At 36.7% G+C, this 16,521-nt stretch overlaps 3 protein-coding genes across 5 annotated transcripts in view; 1 reads left to right on the top strand and 2 right to left on the bottom strand.

Moving 5' to 3' along the window:
- Nucleotides 1-2,709, bottom strand: part of LOC139118562 (apicoplast pyruvate carrier 1-like) — a 20,980-nt gene extending 18,271 nt beyond the window's left edge. The window contains exons 1-3 of the mRNA XM_070681917.1: nucleotides 2,618-2,709; nucleotides 988-1,077; nucleotides 213-280 (exon numbers count right to left, since the gene is read on the bottom strand). Coding sequence (XP_070538018.1) covers nucleotides 213-280; nucleotides 988-1,075 — 156 coding nt within the window. The 5' untranslated portion in view covers nucleotides 1,076-1,077; nucleotides 2,618-2,709. The remainder of the gene's footprint in view (nucleotides 1-212; nucleotides 281-987; nucleotides 1,078-2,617) is intronic.
- LOC139118563 (uncharacterized) lies at nucleotides 1,358-10,323 on the top strand. Of its 3 annotated transcripts, XR_011548760.1 has the most exons (4): nucleotides 1,358-1,663; nucleotides 7,383-7,553; nucleotides 8,036-9,047; nucleotides 9,396-10,323. XR_011548760.1 is itself a non-coding variant. In XM_070681919.1 (3 exons), exons 1-3 carry the CDS (start codon nucleotides 1,630-1,632, stop codon nucleotides 8,200-8,202), a joined length of 372 nt encoding a protein of 123 aa, XP_070538020.1. In that variant the 5' UTR covers nucleotides 1,358-1,629; the 3' UTR covers nucleotides 8,203-10,323. The 3 variants fall into 3 exon arrangements, 2 of the variants coding, with proteins under 2 accessions (XP_070538020.1, XP_070538019.1); XM_070681919.1 differs by having other exon boundaries at nucleotides 8,036-10,323; XM_070681918.1 differs by lacking the exon at nucleotides 1,358-1,663 and adding an exon at nucleotides 2,656-2,777 and having other exon boundaries at nucleotides 8,036-10,323.
- A 349-nt stretch (nucleotides 10,324-10,672) lies between these two features.
- LOC139118565 (tyrosine-protein kinase HTK16-like) overlaps nucleotides 10,673-16,521 on the bottom strand; it is a 36,463-nt gene continuing 30,614 nt past the window's right edge. The window contains exon 11 of the mRNA XM_070681920.1: nucleotides 10,673-15,913. Within this exon, the coding sequence (XP_070538021.1) occupies nucleotides 15,701-15,913 (213 nt within the window). The 3' untranslated portion in view covers nucleotides 10,673-15,700. The remainder of the gene's footprint in view (nucleotides 15,914-16,521) is intronic.

Raw genomic sequence — 16,521 nt, forward strand, 5'->3', positions numbered from 1 at the left:
TCCTTGAGAAAGTGTGAGAAAAACTATTCTTTCAATGTCGAGGCACATACTACCTTAATAGTAGAATATAATCACCAATGAGTAGTTGTGTTTTGAAAGTTCCCCTGGCTACCATCTTGATTACACCTAGCTTGCTTTTTGCCAGAGTCCTATCTCAGAAACTGGACTTAGACACTTGAAGATGACACTGTCTTAACATGAATGCAACCAACCTCATAGTTCAGGTCTGAAGGTTTACTTCTTTCCCTGATATAGGACACTATGTATGGAGATATATTACCTGATGGAAAATTAGAAGGAAAGAAAACTGGTAAGATTAAAATTGTTATTATAACCAAAAAAAAACAGGAAACAGCAATAGTTTTTATTGATAGTGATTCTACTGATCTTTGTATACCATTGTTTTTCTATCACAAGATGGGACCTTGTTTAAGTAAAAAAAGTTATACAGCATGTATATAATACGTTTAATACACACAATCAGTGGTGTGACAAAGGTTATAATTTATCAGTCTTATGTCAATTTACGCCAAACGTAGTCAGAAAAAACACTCGATCAAGAATACGTTGTACTTTTGGTGACAGCAAACTTAAAACTTCCATCCTCTGAGCACAGTCCAACCACACGTACTCTGACTTCTCTTAGCAACCCAAAAATTAAACACTTGAGGTGGGATCGTTGCCTTTTTCAAGTATCTGCCACACACGATTTCTATCGATAAGCTGGCGGCTTCTGAAAATGTTTTTTTTTTTTTAATATCAAGATAATTTCTGTTAATCCACAGTCTGTGTACACCCCGAAAACAACAGCTGCTAATCTTGCGATTATCGTCCGCTGTAGTTCAAGTTCATATTTGTATGACATTTGAAGAAAGCAAGTACTGGCCGGGGCATACACTTGAAGTTCACACATGAAATGCCGCCTAACACTGTTATCCTAAGAAAAGTAATTTAATTTCATTCGACAAAATTACAGTAACAACTTACCAAAGGTGTAGTGTGTCCCCAAAGAAAGATGAACCAGAATGCCACCGGCGATAACAAGCACACCCCGTGCAGTCCAAGGCAGCGCCATCACTATACAATGTCATAAATATTACATAACAAATGATGTAGTCAGGTCACAGTAAGGTCACGCTCTGGCTATTTATAATCAAAAGATAAAACACTTATCATGCTAAATTAATCATTAACAACATAGTTTATTAGTGTTACAGCGCTGTAAATTATAGTTCTGGTAAAGCAATTTAACAAAGATGAAATAATTCTGACCTCCGAGCCATAGATAGTACTATTTATGTCCAAACCAATGCCATGATCAATTTCGAAAGGTCACTGTAAGGTCACAGTCTCAGCCGGCCAGCTGAGGGCGCCACTTTCTACCAGGAAACAGACATCAGCACTCACCAGTGTATCTACGGAACGCTAAAGAGATTTCGCGCACTATTTAGCAACCTTTCGATTTTTTTTATGTTCACAAGCGAATGTATGGATGTTTTAAAGTCTAGAGTATCGTGGGCTTAGCACTACTGTCATGTTGAATCAAGCGAGGAACTTAAACCTGTATGCATTGACTGCGAGAAATGTACACTGAACTGACCTAGTAGTGCGTAGCCAAAGGTCCCGACAATGACTGGTTCTAGAGCAACGCGGCTGCCTTCAGGTATGGCTTTTTGACTCCCGTATATAATAGCGTTGTCAGATTACTTGAAATTGAAGGGACGCAGGTGTTTATTTGTGTTGTAGGTCTTTCCAGAAAACCGAATTCAATCGCTGTCGTGTATGGTCGCCATGCATGTTATGTTATTTCCCGAGTTATCGCGGAGTTACGTCATCGAAGCCGTCATCAGACTGGAATTGATTGAAAGAGCGACGCGACGCGACGCGACACAGCATGATACACCGCTGCACTGCACCGGCAGTTTCCCCGACGCTGTGAATAGCTTTGACTTTGCAATCATATTTGACTTTGGAACAGAATTACCATTCTCGCGAGCCAGAGCATAATTTCCTCTCCGCTGACCCACGCAAAAATTAACGGGTAGCGCCAAGCTGTTTCCGTAAAGAGGCGCGTCGTTTGCGACGATGTGAATAACCCACGTTATCTTATCTACCAAGTAGGTACATGACGTTTCGACGTATTCGCGTCCTCTACTCATTTGTCTTGGTAGCGCGTAATTTAGTCTCGAATCGCTTCCCAGGGTTTTCATTTTCTCATAATCAGATAATAATCGTGGAATCTTGTTTTAGAGGCTAGACAACGTACAAAGCGCGTTCACTCATGTAAACTGACAAATAAAAAATTTAAAAAGGTATTGAGCAGCTACAGAAGATCGTGTTGGCCGATAAGAAAACATGTCACCTATCATTTTATGTTTGCCTTCTGTTGGAACGGTGCAAACCATGTTACATCCTAAAAAATGTCACGCTGAGATTCAGAATGCGCCGACTGTAGCTTTCTTTTGAAGCCAGTTTCCGTTCATTCGAGATTTTTTTCCACAAATTATTTCTTTTAGTGCCCTGGATCGGGGGTCGGCACGTAAGAAAATGCCGACGAATGCTGCAGTGTCTTTTAGAGAACCAAAAAAACAGCAAAATGTGATGAAAACTATCTCACCTTAAAATATCCCTGTGTACAGATGCCGGTCCAATGGTTGGCGAACGTGCAAAGATGTCTGCCGAGCTCGTATATTGAACATCCACAAAAGTGAAAAGTTGACAAGGTCATATGCAAATTATCGTCTGCGATGACATAAGAAGAACCCAGCTTCGACAAGGTCATTTAAGGTCATAGCTATATTGCGGAGATCGTAGACTTCATGTTCACAGATTCTGCACTATCAATACTATGAGTTTCATTCTTTATTTTTGAATTTTATGAAACATATCGGTGTGTTTTGCCAGTGTGAATACATTAGTATAATCAACGTCTTTTTATGGTTCCCCTGATAATAATTCAGTCTGCTGCAAGACGCAGTGCATTTAAAATAAGAAACAGCACTTGAATGCCAAAGTAGTTTCAAAATTTAACCAGGCATTTTCAAAACAATTCTTGAGCACCAGAAATCTGTTCGTTGTATTTGATTTTGTGCTTCTGTCTGGGAAATTTATGTATCTATTTTCAAGTTGTGTTGGAGTTTCATTGTCTTGGGATATAAATTTGTATTTCAGCATAAAATACATAATATATCAGTTATACTCAAATTGCCTGTTATTGACATAGAGCTATAGGTGGATGTTGAGTTATTTCATTCATGTTGAACAAAATATCAGAATCTGCATTTATCATGGCCGGACAATAAAATGAAATTAAATGAAAGAAATTAAAGAAATTTAAAGAAATTAAGTGTATCTTTGTGTACAACAAGTCGGGTAATATAAAAATTTGACACGCACACTGATGCGAAAAAGAGTGTCTTCTTGTATGCGGAGAGGAAATGGCCCTGTAGAAATTTTAGTCAACTGTACGCGGCTTAGTTATAGATATCACATGGTTTTGTCCCATATATGAACTAGTCAAGATAATCACAAGCCTTGGTCAGTTACAGCTATATTTAATTCCTATAGAAAAGTACTTTGGAAATATGCAGCAAACAGTTTCAACTGTTTTTCCAATGCTAGATGGGGCAGATACTTGTCAAATGTCACAGACAAGTTTACTTATTTTTTCTGTAACCATAAACCCAGGCATGCCAGGGTTTGTTTCTCGTGCCGTGGAATGAGAAATGGTAGCATATGAGACAGCATGTATATAGCTTGTTGTGTATCTTGAAAGCAGTGACAAAGTTTCTGAAAGGCCAAACCCTCTTATAATTTTTACTATAGTTGCTTGACCAGGGTACATGAAAAAGAAATAAAACCCCACCCTCTTCTTTCGCTGAGTTACCAGTTCCATAAGATAATACCTTCTCCTTTGTAGGAAATGAATGTAATTCCCTGCTCATGAACAGAGGCCCTGTGAATTCTTTTGGAAGGTTTGTATGTATTAGGCTACACATTTTCCCACCACACAGGCAGTGCTCTGCCCTGAACATAGACCTGTACTGAGAGCAAAGGCGCAGCGTTACATGTATTTAGGCCAGGTTAATTCATCTTAACTCTGTAACTAGTCACATGATACTTTTACCAACAATTAATCTAAAGTCTGTTCAGCCGAGTGCAATGAAGCAATGCAGTCTATTTGCCAGTTGAGAAATTATGCAGAAAATTACATAATTCATCTGACCTTTGACCCGTGAAGCCCCAGGCTCAAGCTTTGGCAACAACCATGACTTTCTAGCCTAGAATCCTATTACGTCCGCTTGCCTCCGTACCTCTGACCCACTCCCGAGTGGGTCAGAGGTACGGAGGCAAGCGGACGTAATAGGATTCTAGGCTATGACTTTCAAGCCAAATTAGGTTATCATATCAAGGACAAATGTATGAACTTGAAAGTCTAGCACTCCATTATTAATGTGTTGTACAAGGATTAATTAAATTTGATTCAATTCAAATTAATCACGTTCTCACTCATTAGTAAATCTACATGTACATTCAGGATGTTTCTGGCATTGGTTTGGGTACGTGATATTCCAGTTTCATCAAGTTTCTTCACAACTTGGTGCATTGCCGTGGAGGTCACACAGAGGTCATTACATCTCAGCAGGTCACACACACTCTCTGTAAGAAACTGATCACACTTTACAGGTCACTGCACATACAGCATTGGAAAAAATTTGCCCGTCATTTTTTTTCTAAAAAACAAGAACCAGGCTAGCTTCCAAAACAATGGAATTTCACTAACTGAAATCATGCAGTGGCGATAAAATGTTTCCAAAAATCGTTTGAATTCAAACGTCACGTGTACAAAAAATTTCATGTATGTGGTACAACGTGATATCAGACAAGTGAAATGTGTCATGGGAACAAATCCATTCCTTGCTATGTGTTCCTAATAGCTACAATTTCTGATTTTCATGTACACACACTGTACATTAAACCTCCATAAACTTGTTTGAATGGTGTCGTTTCAACCGTGGAGTTAAAAAAGTTTTCTTTGTAGATTCTTGTGTATATAGTTTCTCTCTTAATATCGAACTGTGCTGGCCATCTTTAGGCATATAACAAAATGTTATTGCTTAAAGTATACGGAATAGGCATAAATACATCAGGCTCTGTGGAATACATCTGTACTTTTTACACTTGACAAGTTGGGTATTGACATTCACTAAGTTTATTTGAAAAATGTTAATGTCTGTATACACAGTTTGTCCAGCGTTGAAAGTCAACAAATTTAGACCACTAGTCTATAGTAATCTCTATCTTAACACACTTAGTCTATACTTAAAAAATATCAAAATAAAATTTTTCTATTCCCATATATATTCAAAAAATTTCTAGAATTTGTCATATTTTTATTATTGCTAATACATGCAGCTTAAATTTTGAAAATATTTGCCCAAAAATTATCATAATTGCCTTTCCTAATTTTGAGATAATCTTCATGAAATATTTCCATCTGTTGTCCATGCAAATGCTGACTCAGCAGTTTTTTATTCTCAACAGAATTCATCATGTGTACTTCCTGGACGTGCCAGTGACCTCAATATTTCACCATTGATTTTGATGTCAGTAACTCAAATCTACCATCCCTAGAATGTACAATACTTTCACCTTCTGCCGAGCACACAGCATTGGCTCCGGTTTATCAGTGGTTCAACCGTGTTGTTTTTCAGTTTGGTAGTTTTACCTGTTTACTGGGTGATGGGGTGAATGCATCAGGGTAGACTCATTGAAACCAATACAAAAAGCATTGCACCAATATAATGAAGAGTTAATCATCCTTGCCCTCATATAGCGCAACCAAAGCGTATCCGTGCAAACTCATTCCGCAGTGTACAAGTAATGTCACCTTTTGAACCTGATATGTCTTCCCCACACAGTGCAGTGGACTCAACCCATCCATTGGGGCAGGTCCATTCCATTCCAAATTCAGGGATTGACAGCATGTCACTGTCAAGCAAACAGCTAATAAGATTTTTATGGCGTTGCCTTCTCCTGTTTATGGTATTTTGTATTCCCCATGCAATACAATGGACTGGCTGAATGAAGTGAGAAAATTCCATTGTTCATCTGGTTGGCAACATGCCATCAAGAAACAGTCCTTGACCTTCTGCTGACTAAAAACTCTCGCAGGAGTTTAAAAATTTTTATCACTACCTTTCTCACAGCCTGCTCACTGTAAAATCTATACATTGTTGTAAAAAGATACACATTGTCCATCATTTTACTACCAAATAATACTTGCCATTTACATAGGCTGTTACCATGGTAAATTATTTGACCCTGTGACCTTTGACTGCACTACTCATCTGTCCAAATATGGCAAATGAGGAAAAAGTTCCATTTCTTTTATGTTTCCTGTCCTCCTTTTAAGCTTTTTAGCCTTCCCATATGATCATTTACAAGATACCAAATTGTAATGAATGGAGACCTGTGAAAAAAAAATAAATGCATTCACGCATTTTCAAAAGGCATACAAAAATAATATCACACTAGGGCTGAGCGTGTAAGCTTGTGCAGCTATGTAATGTCAAGAAAGTGATAGTGCGCTGTTCGCAGATGTAGTAGATGGGTTTTGGATAAAGATATTTTTAAAATATTCCTCTTCATCACTGATGATGATAGCCTTGCTGGCTATGTGTGTGGCAGCTCACTGAGACAGACTACTCAGTGTGTTGCAAGCTACTTTGTGCCATGGTGGTGGTGATAATGATACAAGACCGCTACCAGCCTGAGCTTGCAAATGAGCGTCACAGTACATTGTGTGCACGGCTGAGTGTATTGAGCAATGTGATATCTTTTATCCCAAATGAATATATATTGATGCTGCTCAATTTATTTTGAATTTTTTTTTCTGTTAATTTAGTAGTTTGCTTGCAATCTTTCTCAAAGTATGTGAACAAGTCCACTCTCAGGTAAAAAAACAGAGGGTTTGGGACAAACCATAGTGGATTAAGGGTAAACCTGCATTGTGAGTGCTATATGAAACCTTGCTAGCATCAGTTGGCTGCCTTTTACAGATTGACAGTTTTTAAGGCAGCTTTTGGCTTATTCGCATATCTTTTCAGGTTGGTTCCCGAAAATAAAAGTATCATTTTAGGTCAAATTTGGTTTTATACATAAATACCAAAAAGAGCTTATTTTTTTGTATGTCATCTATTTCTGAGTTGGCTTGAAGGTATGTTTAGTGGACAAATCTATGATAAAATGCCAAACAAAATCACTGATTTAACAAACAATACTCAATTACCAAAAATCCTGCAGACTTGTAACTTTTGTCCTGCTGAACCTAACCAACAGTGAATGTGTTTGCAATATATGTATATTCTTTTTGCTTGTAGGAAGGTGGGCTGGTTACTTCGTTGACAATCGAGATTTCGGTATCGGCCATGAAGCAAACAGCAGATGGCCCATTGATGTCTACGTCACATTTTCACCCAATGGGCGGGAATTCTCAGCAGACGGTACTGATGAAATTGGAACGTTTAAGTTCACACATGGCACAATATCAGGTCAGAAAATCTTGGTAGCATGATAAAAATTTATCAATAAGTGAGATACACACTAGTTGAGCAAATTTTTCAGTAGGAAAAAAAAACCAATTTTCCTGATTGTGGTCCCTTGGATCACAGTCAATGAGGATCCGGATGGTAGTTAGGGTTTGGGCAAATCAGGTTGTCCTGTGACAGGATACCACCAGAATTTGTGGATCTGCCATTCATTGAACATGTTTTATGCACTTTCTACTATTTTAGTTCTGTTTGCAAAATGCAATTTCTTTTTCCACTCCAAAATTCATATCAAAATACTTTGTATTTTGAGATACTCCAGAGAGAAGACTAAAAAAAATCGACTTGTAGAATGAAAGGATGAAAATATTTTCAAATTACAGTTATTGTGCATTTTATGAGTCTATTGCTTCATTGCTTTACATAAAAAAGTCAAAGAGCACTTTGCATGGAATCTCTCAGACTCGTCTCATTTTTTTCTTCAGATGAATGCTTTTGTCAGTTTTTGAAGACCTATGAAACCCACTCTGTGACCTATCAGGGACTGATATATGGCCACCTCATCAGTGGAATGTGGTGGCTCACCGACCATCCGTGGATTTCCGGCACCTTCTCCATGTATCCACACTGGCAGACGCTGGCATCAATGTAGAGAGAACTTGCAGCACGAAACTGTGTGAAGTTCCATGTATGACCGTGTGATTTTCCAGCACGGTTATGGAAAAGCTTGTGTTTAGCACTTTATTCCGTCTCTCACATCTGTGATTGAAATCTGGCCAACCTCAATGACTTTTAAATATTTGAGTGATAGTATTGGTCAAGGTGGACAGCATTAAACTATGAAAACTATTTGAGCAATAATATTCATTTTTTTGCTTTAGCTCCTTTGCATATTTAATGAAATTCAATAATTATGCAATATATCAATTCTGAGAGTTAGTATCGATTTTGACCGAACTTCTGCTATGTATTGATCATACCTAGGTCTCGGGATTTTTTAAGTTTTATATGCATGACAGTCTAATTTAATACCTCCTTTGCGTATTTGATAAAAGTCTGTAATTAGGCCGTATATCAAAACTGAATGTACTACATTAGATTGAACTCCTGAGGTACATTGGTTATATTTAGATTTATTAAGACTGAAAGTTTGATGAGTGTGATGTATCATTTGCATGTTTAAGCAATAAAGCACACCCAGCAACGGGTACACCACAAGATTTCGACCACTTCATGACATACATGTATATGCAAGAGTGATAGCTCATGCATTATATGAACTGGTCAAAAGCAAATGTATACCATCGCTGGGTGTTATTACTATAAATATCATAGAGTATATTGAAATTCTGGCATGGAACGCCAAAAAAGGATTTTTGCTCGTGCTGAGAGTTGACTCATATGCCAACCGTGCTACCAGTATATTGCGAATATAGCATGGTTATTTTCACATCTCCACGAATAATAGTTGTATTTGCTATATACTTTCATGATATAATTATATCATACCAGTATATTGATGGTGTAAATACAGCGATCTGATTGGTTGATATGCAAAAAGAACCTTGGTATATTCGCAATATATATACCACAGTTGACACATGCGTGAGCTCTCAGCTTGAGCAAAAATCCTTGTTTTACTTTCCAAGCCTGGATTTCAATATTCTGTTATGATATAATAGCAATAAATCACACCCAGCGACAGTATACCACTCGATTTTGACCAGTTCACTTCATGTATGCACTCGCTATCACTCGTGCATATATGTCGTGAACTGGTCAAAATCTTGTGGTATACCATCGCTGGGTGTGCTTTATTGCTTATTAATAAGTAACTCACTATACAAAAAATGTATAAAGACAAAATATCAACATTGAATAATCTGAATTTGAACAATACAACATTTATGAATGACCTGTGTTTACCTCAAACATTTTAAGCATGGTAAGAAACTTAAGTGTATAGCATACACAAATATATATAGACACCAATATTATTTTGTTATTGTTTTCCTTCATAAAATGTTTCTTATTTATTTTCTTTTGGTGCCAAGTGTCCTTCTAAATCTTACTTTGATAGACCTTGCACTTTGTGAGTGCACAAGGTCTTTCAGCGTCATCAAAAATCTAGCCTGATTTAATTCACTTGCCTACTACATCAGGTGTAGGCTGTAATGAGAAGCATGAGTGTTTCAATCTGCCTTAAAGACTAGAACAGAACCACATTAATTTGATTTCTTTAATTTGAAAATAAAAGGTAAAATGCGATGACACTACTATTCTTATTTCAACCCTAGCCAGCATTTGATTGGTTAAGGTGATAATTCTGAACTCTGTGTCTTGAATATGGCAGACAAGATTTACAAGACAGAGAATTCACGCACAAGCAAACAGTGGATCGGACACTGGTTTAAACTTCCATTGTTGTATTTCCTTGTGAGGATAGCAGGAAGAATATCCATGGGTAACTTCAAATCAATCATATTCTTTTGTGCAAATTCTTTGTAGTATAGAAAAACCACATTGCTTTCTTCAAAGATCCTTTGTCTGGCTTTCTGGCTCGTTTATGAAACGTTTGAATTAAAAATGGAGTGATCCAGACAGAGACAATAATAGAGATAAAAAAAAATTATATTTAAAAGTAGTGATATTATATTTGAAGCTTTGTGCCAGTGCTTTGTGGTCTTTGATAGAGCCACTTTATTTTGAAGATAAACGTAACCATGTCAAAGCAGGGTTTTTTTTGTAAATAAACCTCTTCTTTGCTTACTTATATTGTCTTGTGGATTTAATCTCACTTCCTAAGGGATTGGGGGGGTTGGGGGTGGGGGGGGGGGGTTGGAGTGAGTGAGTGGAAGTTGGGAGGGAGGGAGGGTCCTTCATTCAGATTCTACTGATAAGAGATGAGTAACTATACTTTTTGTTTAGTTGGAAAAGTCTGACTCCAAATTCTGCAGACTTACAAGTTTGCTTGTTATTGTCAGAGAAATTCAACATCAACCTTACATACACTGATGAAAAATTATGATCATACCAGTAAAAGTTGCTCTATTCGTATCATTCCATTGAAAACACAAGACTCCAGAATGCCCACTGGCAAAAACGACCACTCACACAAAAAATATGATGTACAACCAGCCTTTTATTCTATGGACTTTTATATCTTAATACATACATGAACTACAGATTTGTTTATTTGCTAAGATTGTCTCGGGTATAATAGCTCAGTAAGGGTGACCTGCACCACATCACAGTGTAGCAGATAGACATTGTCCTGACTACTTGACAAATCTCCATCAAGGTTTTCGTTATTTATTCGTAATCAAGCAGAACGTCTGTTGCAAGTCACATGCATAGTTATAGTGAGTGGTGCATATATGCACAGTGGACTGGCTGATCGCTGGGTTGGCTCTTTCAGCTATCAGGCTGGAGGTTCCAGAATGTTTTGTAGCTGTGTTACGCAGTCAGCTGACTAGATTGAACAAAAATGCCTTCTGACTTCTGCATAATATTTTGGCCAATCATGATTGGTTGTGACCCCGCTTCCTTCTGATTGGCTAATTAACAGATGCACCCGCCAGAAGTTGCAAATGAAACTCAATGATTGTATTAACTTAATACAAAGATTGTCTATCAAAGTATGCCTCATAAAAAAATGATAAAAAAATATCTATCAAAATATTTTAGGGATCCGAAGTATCATCAACCATTTTATCATTGTGAACATGATTGGTATATGAACTCATTTTCATAACAAAAAAAACGAAAATGTCATCATGCAGAAAGGGACCCTTTCTTGCAATATAAAAATAAGTATAATTGACTGTAAAACTATCATCTACCTTAAGACAAAAGAGATTATTTTTTAAACAAAAATATTTGCTTTTTGTCCTTGCAAACTTCAATCAACCCAGTGCATTTCAGCTTTTCCCCAGTATTTTCAAATCCACACACTGAAAGATCTGTTTTTAATCCTCTGAGTGTTGTAATTTTTTCCCTCCAAAATTTTAGTCCAACATTTTACCAATTTTTGTGATTTTTTCTGTATGTTTTTTGATAATTTTGGACCAAACGGACATCATTTTGTATTGGCTACAGTTTTCAATCAAAATTTGGTAAGATCTGAACAAAAATTAATTATATTTTATCAAAGCAACAGATATTTGACTTAGGCGCTCAAAGGGTAATGTGTATTCATTTCCCTGTATGAGAAGAAACAGATGGTCAAAGTGATTTGGAAGGTGGTTGGTAAGTGTGGCGTGAAAAGACTGAAAAAAATGCTGCATCACAACATGTACTGTTTTCAAAATCATGCAAGGACGAAACAGCAAAAGTTGCGTGTCCATGTTAATCTTGATCAACACTATTGCAATCTATAAACTGGCACTGAGTGTAAGCAAACTACAGTCATCCGATAATTACTGTATTGTGTCAGCACCACAATTTCTTACTATGGTTAGAACTTTGGTTAGACTTCCCACCTGGTACCTCCCTACAACAACAACATTTGGGCATCTTGTCTTTGTTGCAGGTGTAGTAGCACATGGAAATTATTTTATAAAAGCAAAAGGAGTGTTTGTGACAGAAAATGCATGAAAGTCCCTGGACTATTGGCAGCTCAAATCTCCACTCAGAATCATGTGATTTTGATGATGAGGCATAAATTGTTTTTGTAAACGTACCTGCATACTATCATGAAAGGATCAACATTATAGTAAAATTCAATACTACAAGTAAAGGTCACTAAAAGATACATGGATATGAATAATGACTGACATGTTCATGGCCAAGGTCATACACCTTGCACACTACAAAAGCTGAACTTGAAAAAAATGTAATTGCTTTCCCTTCTAAAACAGTGCTCTCCTAAATTCTTTGCACCATTTCTTGAAATTCACTTGAAAAAGGGAATAATGAATTATAACACCTTATCTTGTCAAAAAAGATAAACACTTGCTCACAACCAAATTACAAAATGTTTGACATTTTCCAATGAGAATGAAAAGTTAGTTTCAGCTCAAAGATGACGGTTATCATGTTACATAAGCTGTAGTAATGAATTGTCTAAATTTCCACCCTCTTTCTGCAACCTTTTGGTCAAATGTCACACCAGGGTAACATCACTCTTTGACTAATAAATATATATTACTATTGATCTGTATAAATATTTCAAAAATAATCTATCACAATTTTACACAGTGATATCACTCTTCACCAGCCTATGACTCTTTCACCCCCATGTCCTGATGCAAAGGTCCAACTTTTCCATGGACTGCACCAATATTCAATGATGACAGGGAAATGGGATATTTATCTCCACATCCACAGATGGGCTTGCTACAGATTACATGTAAAGAAGACTTAAGTATCTATCTCTGCTTATCCTTCTTGCCTGCGTATACATGGTTAAGGTAGTATGCGCCTCGAAAGTGAAATTTTTAAGCTTTTGCTCAAACTTTCCTCAATGAATATTTCAACCATTCTCTTTCAAAACCAAAAATATAAATCAGGGGTCACAATGCAAATTTTGGTACTACAGAAACAAATTACCCAAGATTTACCGATATTTGAAATTCAAAATGGCTGCCATCCCTGTGTTAACTCTAAAAACTAAGCTGGTGAAAAGTTTTCTTACACCAAGAGCTTCAAAATGAGCCCCCACAAGTGGTAGACCAGAAAAAAATTGTAAAAGTTTGAGAATCTGAATATCTGTCCCCGAGGCGCATTCTACCTTAATCATCAAAATATTGTTTTCATCTTATGCATTGCATGGTGACATGGAAACAATAGTTTGGCTTTCTCCAGATGACCACACTTCCAAGTCGACTAGATACTAATCACACTTGTTGCCAAAAAATTCAAAAATACATTTCTTTATGAGATTCTATTTAAATATGGACAAAGTTAGAAGAAATCATATCTGCAAAAAACAAACGTATTATTTGCCATTTCTGAACGATTAATGCCAAGAGCATTGATATTCTCAGTTTTTGGTAGGGTAAGATGTAATACCTCTATAAAACAGAAATGAATGATTTTCATAAGCCAAAGCTGTTCTGTTCCCTATCATGCACTGTTTTTGTTTGAAAGAAATACACCTTGAACCTCTCAGAGAAAATAGGAACAAACCAGCTCGGACAAATGTGTTTTCTCCTTCCAAGAGAGTGCCCGGTAGGCAGAGGAACCTGTGATGGTGACAAATCCATGAACACCAAAATGAATTGTTTAAAATGCATATTATGAAACAGAACACATTGTCTGAGAGTGTTTCTTCCTACAAAATCACAAATTTCACTTTTTACAGATGAAACAAAGCTGACCATTACACAAAGATGAGCAGTGACTGTATGGCAAGGTGAGTTGTGGAGGGCGCCCTCTACAGGTTAATTCAAACAGTACTTGCAGGTTACAACTTGATGTACCAGTACTTCAGTCTGTTGATATATTTACCATGTTTTTCACATTTTACACAGTTGTAAATAAATGGGTATATCAATTTATGATTGATTATCACAATACACAGATCTATACACATTCTAGATTGCTTGAACTACCGTACTTGCACAAACTGTGCCATAATGCTATAGTTGCTAGCAGGGTACATTCTTAATAGCAAAGAATTCAACAATTTCTCTATATACACTGAGCTTCATTTTCCATTCACAGACTTCCTCGATTTATTCCTTTCAGCAGCTAATTTTCATTCCTCTGTGAAAACTTCAACAAAAATGCTAATTGAATAATACAATTTTATATTAATTTCAGAAAGAGTATCTCAACTGCATTACCATTCCATACATAATACGTAAACACATAGTATGTTCTGAAGAGTTTTGAGTCAGATACTTTCGAAAGGAAAAAAAGTAATCCTTGTACATCCCAGGTCTGTAGAATTAGAAAGCAACCCATAAAATAATCTGTAATTTGATGTTCTTGTTTATGTGGTCATTTTCAGATTCAGAATACAAAATTTTAGGTCAATGAATATTCTCCAATGACAATGATTCATTACAAGCTGATTTGCATACTCAAACAATGCCAATCAAGATACTTTGCATAAATGAATATATTTATTTAGGAAAACTGAGCATTAGATGTAACATGGCAGAAATGTCTCCACTTTGCTATTATTTGTGCATTATTCTATTGTCATTTCTTAACCTTTTCACCACAATGGTTTCACCCAAACCCATTGTTATCAATAGTGATTGCAGATCTGTTTACAGGGAATCAGGGGTGAAAAGGTTATGATTAAGAGAAGGAAAATTTTCATGGATTCAGTTTTTTCAGTATACCTGGTCATATTTTTGAGATTGCTACTTCGTACACTGCACACTTTCTAAAGCCACCAGAATTTAAATTCTGTCAACAATTGGTAAAACCAAATGACATTTACAACATGAAGTGACATGTGTCTGAACAAGGATACTTTTCCTGGTTAAGTACAGATGATATTATGTAATTTACGTTTACTGGAGAGGAATTAACATTGCATCGATCATGAAATGCTAGGTTAAATAGACTCTTGAGTTTTTTGAAAAATCAACTAAATTCCTGTAAAATGTCTGAGTCAAATGCTGTACAAGACGGCCAAGATGCTTGCATCACAATTCTACCAAAATGTACATTTTGAATTGCATGATCCCACAGAGGTTTTACATCTACTTGAAGTATTCGAACATAAAATAAGTGATTTGGTAACTCTGTCTCTCTCAAAAGAAAAAACCCTCTTTATGCATTCAATTTTGTAAAGGAGCTGTATAAAGTATTTGGAAATCTATATGAAGTACAAAAATCTTGAAAAAATATCTTAACTGGTGACTTGTCTGAAACTATTTCAATACAACACTGAGACATACAATGATTGTCTTCAGTTGTGATTCTTGTATACAATTCGGGCTAGTGCGCGACATAACAGAGAGATTTCTAAAGAAAATGAGCAGGTCCATAGAGCACCCTCTAGGGCTCACTGGAGCCAATAAGAGCTGATGAAATTGTTGAAAAACATAAAACCTATCAAGAAAGAGAATGCAAAAGTTGAGTTTAAATTAGAAAACAGAAATGGTGTATTACTACGTACTTTTCTTTTGTGCTCTGGCTAACATTGTAAAAATATACCTTGTCTAAAAATCTACCTTGCTTGGGAAATATTAATGAGCTTTAAGCCTCATGCCTACACCAGGTACCTTAGAGGCATACAGTGGTGCGTACTCTGGATCCTGTGAGAATGTTGAGTTGAGTTGAGCAAAGGTTGGTCTATCGCGGGGGTTCATGGACCAGCACTGCTTCATGATGTCATAGGTTTTCATTGGGCAATTCGGAGTCCTCACCAGCCGCTTGCCTTCTTCAAGTAATTGGATTACCTATGAGAAGGTTACACTGATCAGTGATGCTGCACAAGTGAGAGTGATATTGGAAATAGTAGTGTTATTTAAGCAATAAAGCACACCAAGCGATGGTATACCACGAGATTTTGACCAGTTCACGACATATATGCATGAGCGATAGCGAGTGCATATATGAAGTGAACTGGTCAAAATCTCGTGGTATACCATCGCTGGGTGTGATTTATTGCTATTATATAATAACAGTATATTGAAATTCTGGCGTGGAACGTCATTAAAGGGATTTTTCTCAAGCTAAGAGCTAGCAAGCATGCCTGCCGTGGTATATCACCAATATACCACAGTTCTTTTCGCGTCTCAACCAATCAGATCGCTGTATTTACACCATCAATATACGGGTATGATATAATTCATATTAGACCAATAGACCATGCTGATTGTCTCTTTGGATAGGCAAGTGACATTTTTAGTTAACTTTCATGACAGTGCAGTGAAGGTGAAATAAAGCAGTCATTTTGCTAAAGCATTCTCAGAGCAATTGTTGAATATATCAGTTGAAATACACTATTCTCTAAACTATGGGCAACTGCAACTTTTCACAGAGTACTAGTACACAGTCCATAATC

Source organism: Ptychodera flava, chromosome 19, assembly GCF_041260155.1.
Source record: "Ptychodera flava strain L36383 chromosome 19, AS_Pfla_20210202, whole genome shotgun sequence".
Lineage (NCBI taxonomy): Eukaryota > Metazoa > Hemichordata > Enteropneusta > Ptychoderidae > Ptychodera > Ptychodera flava.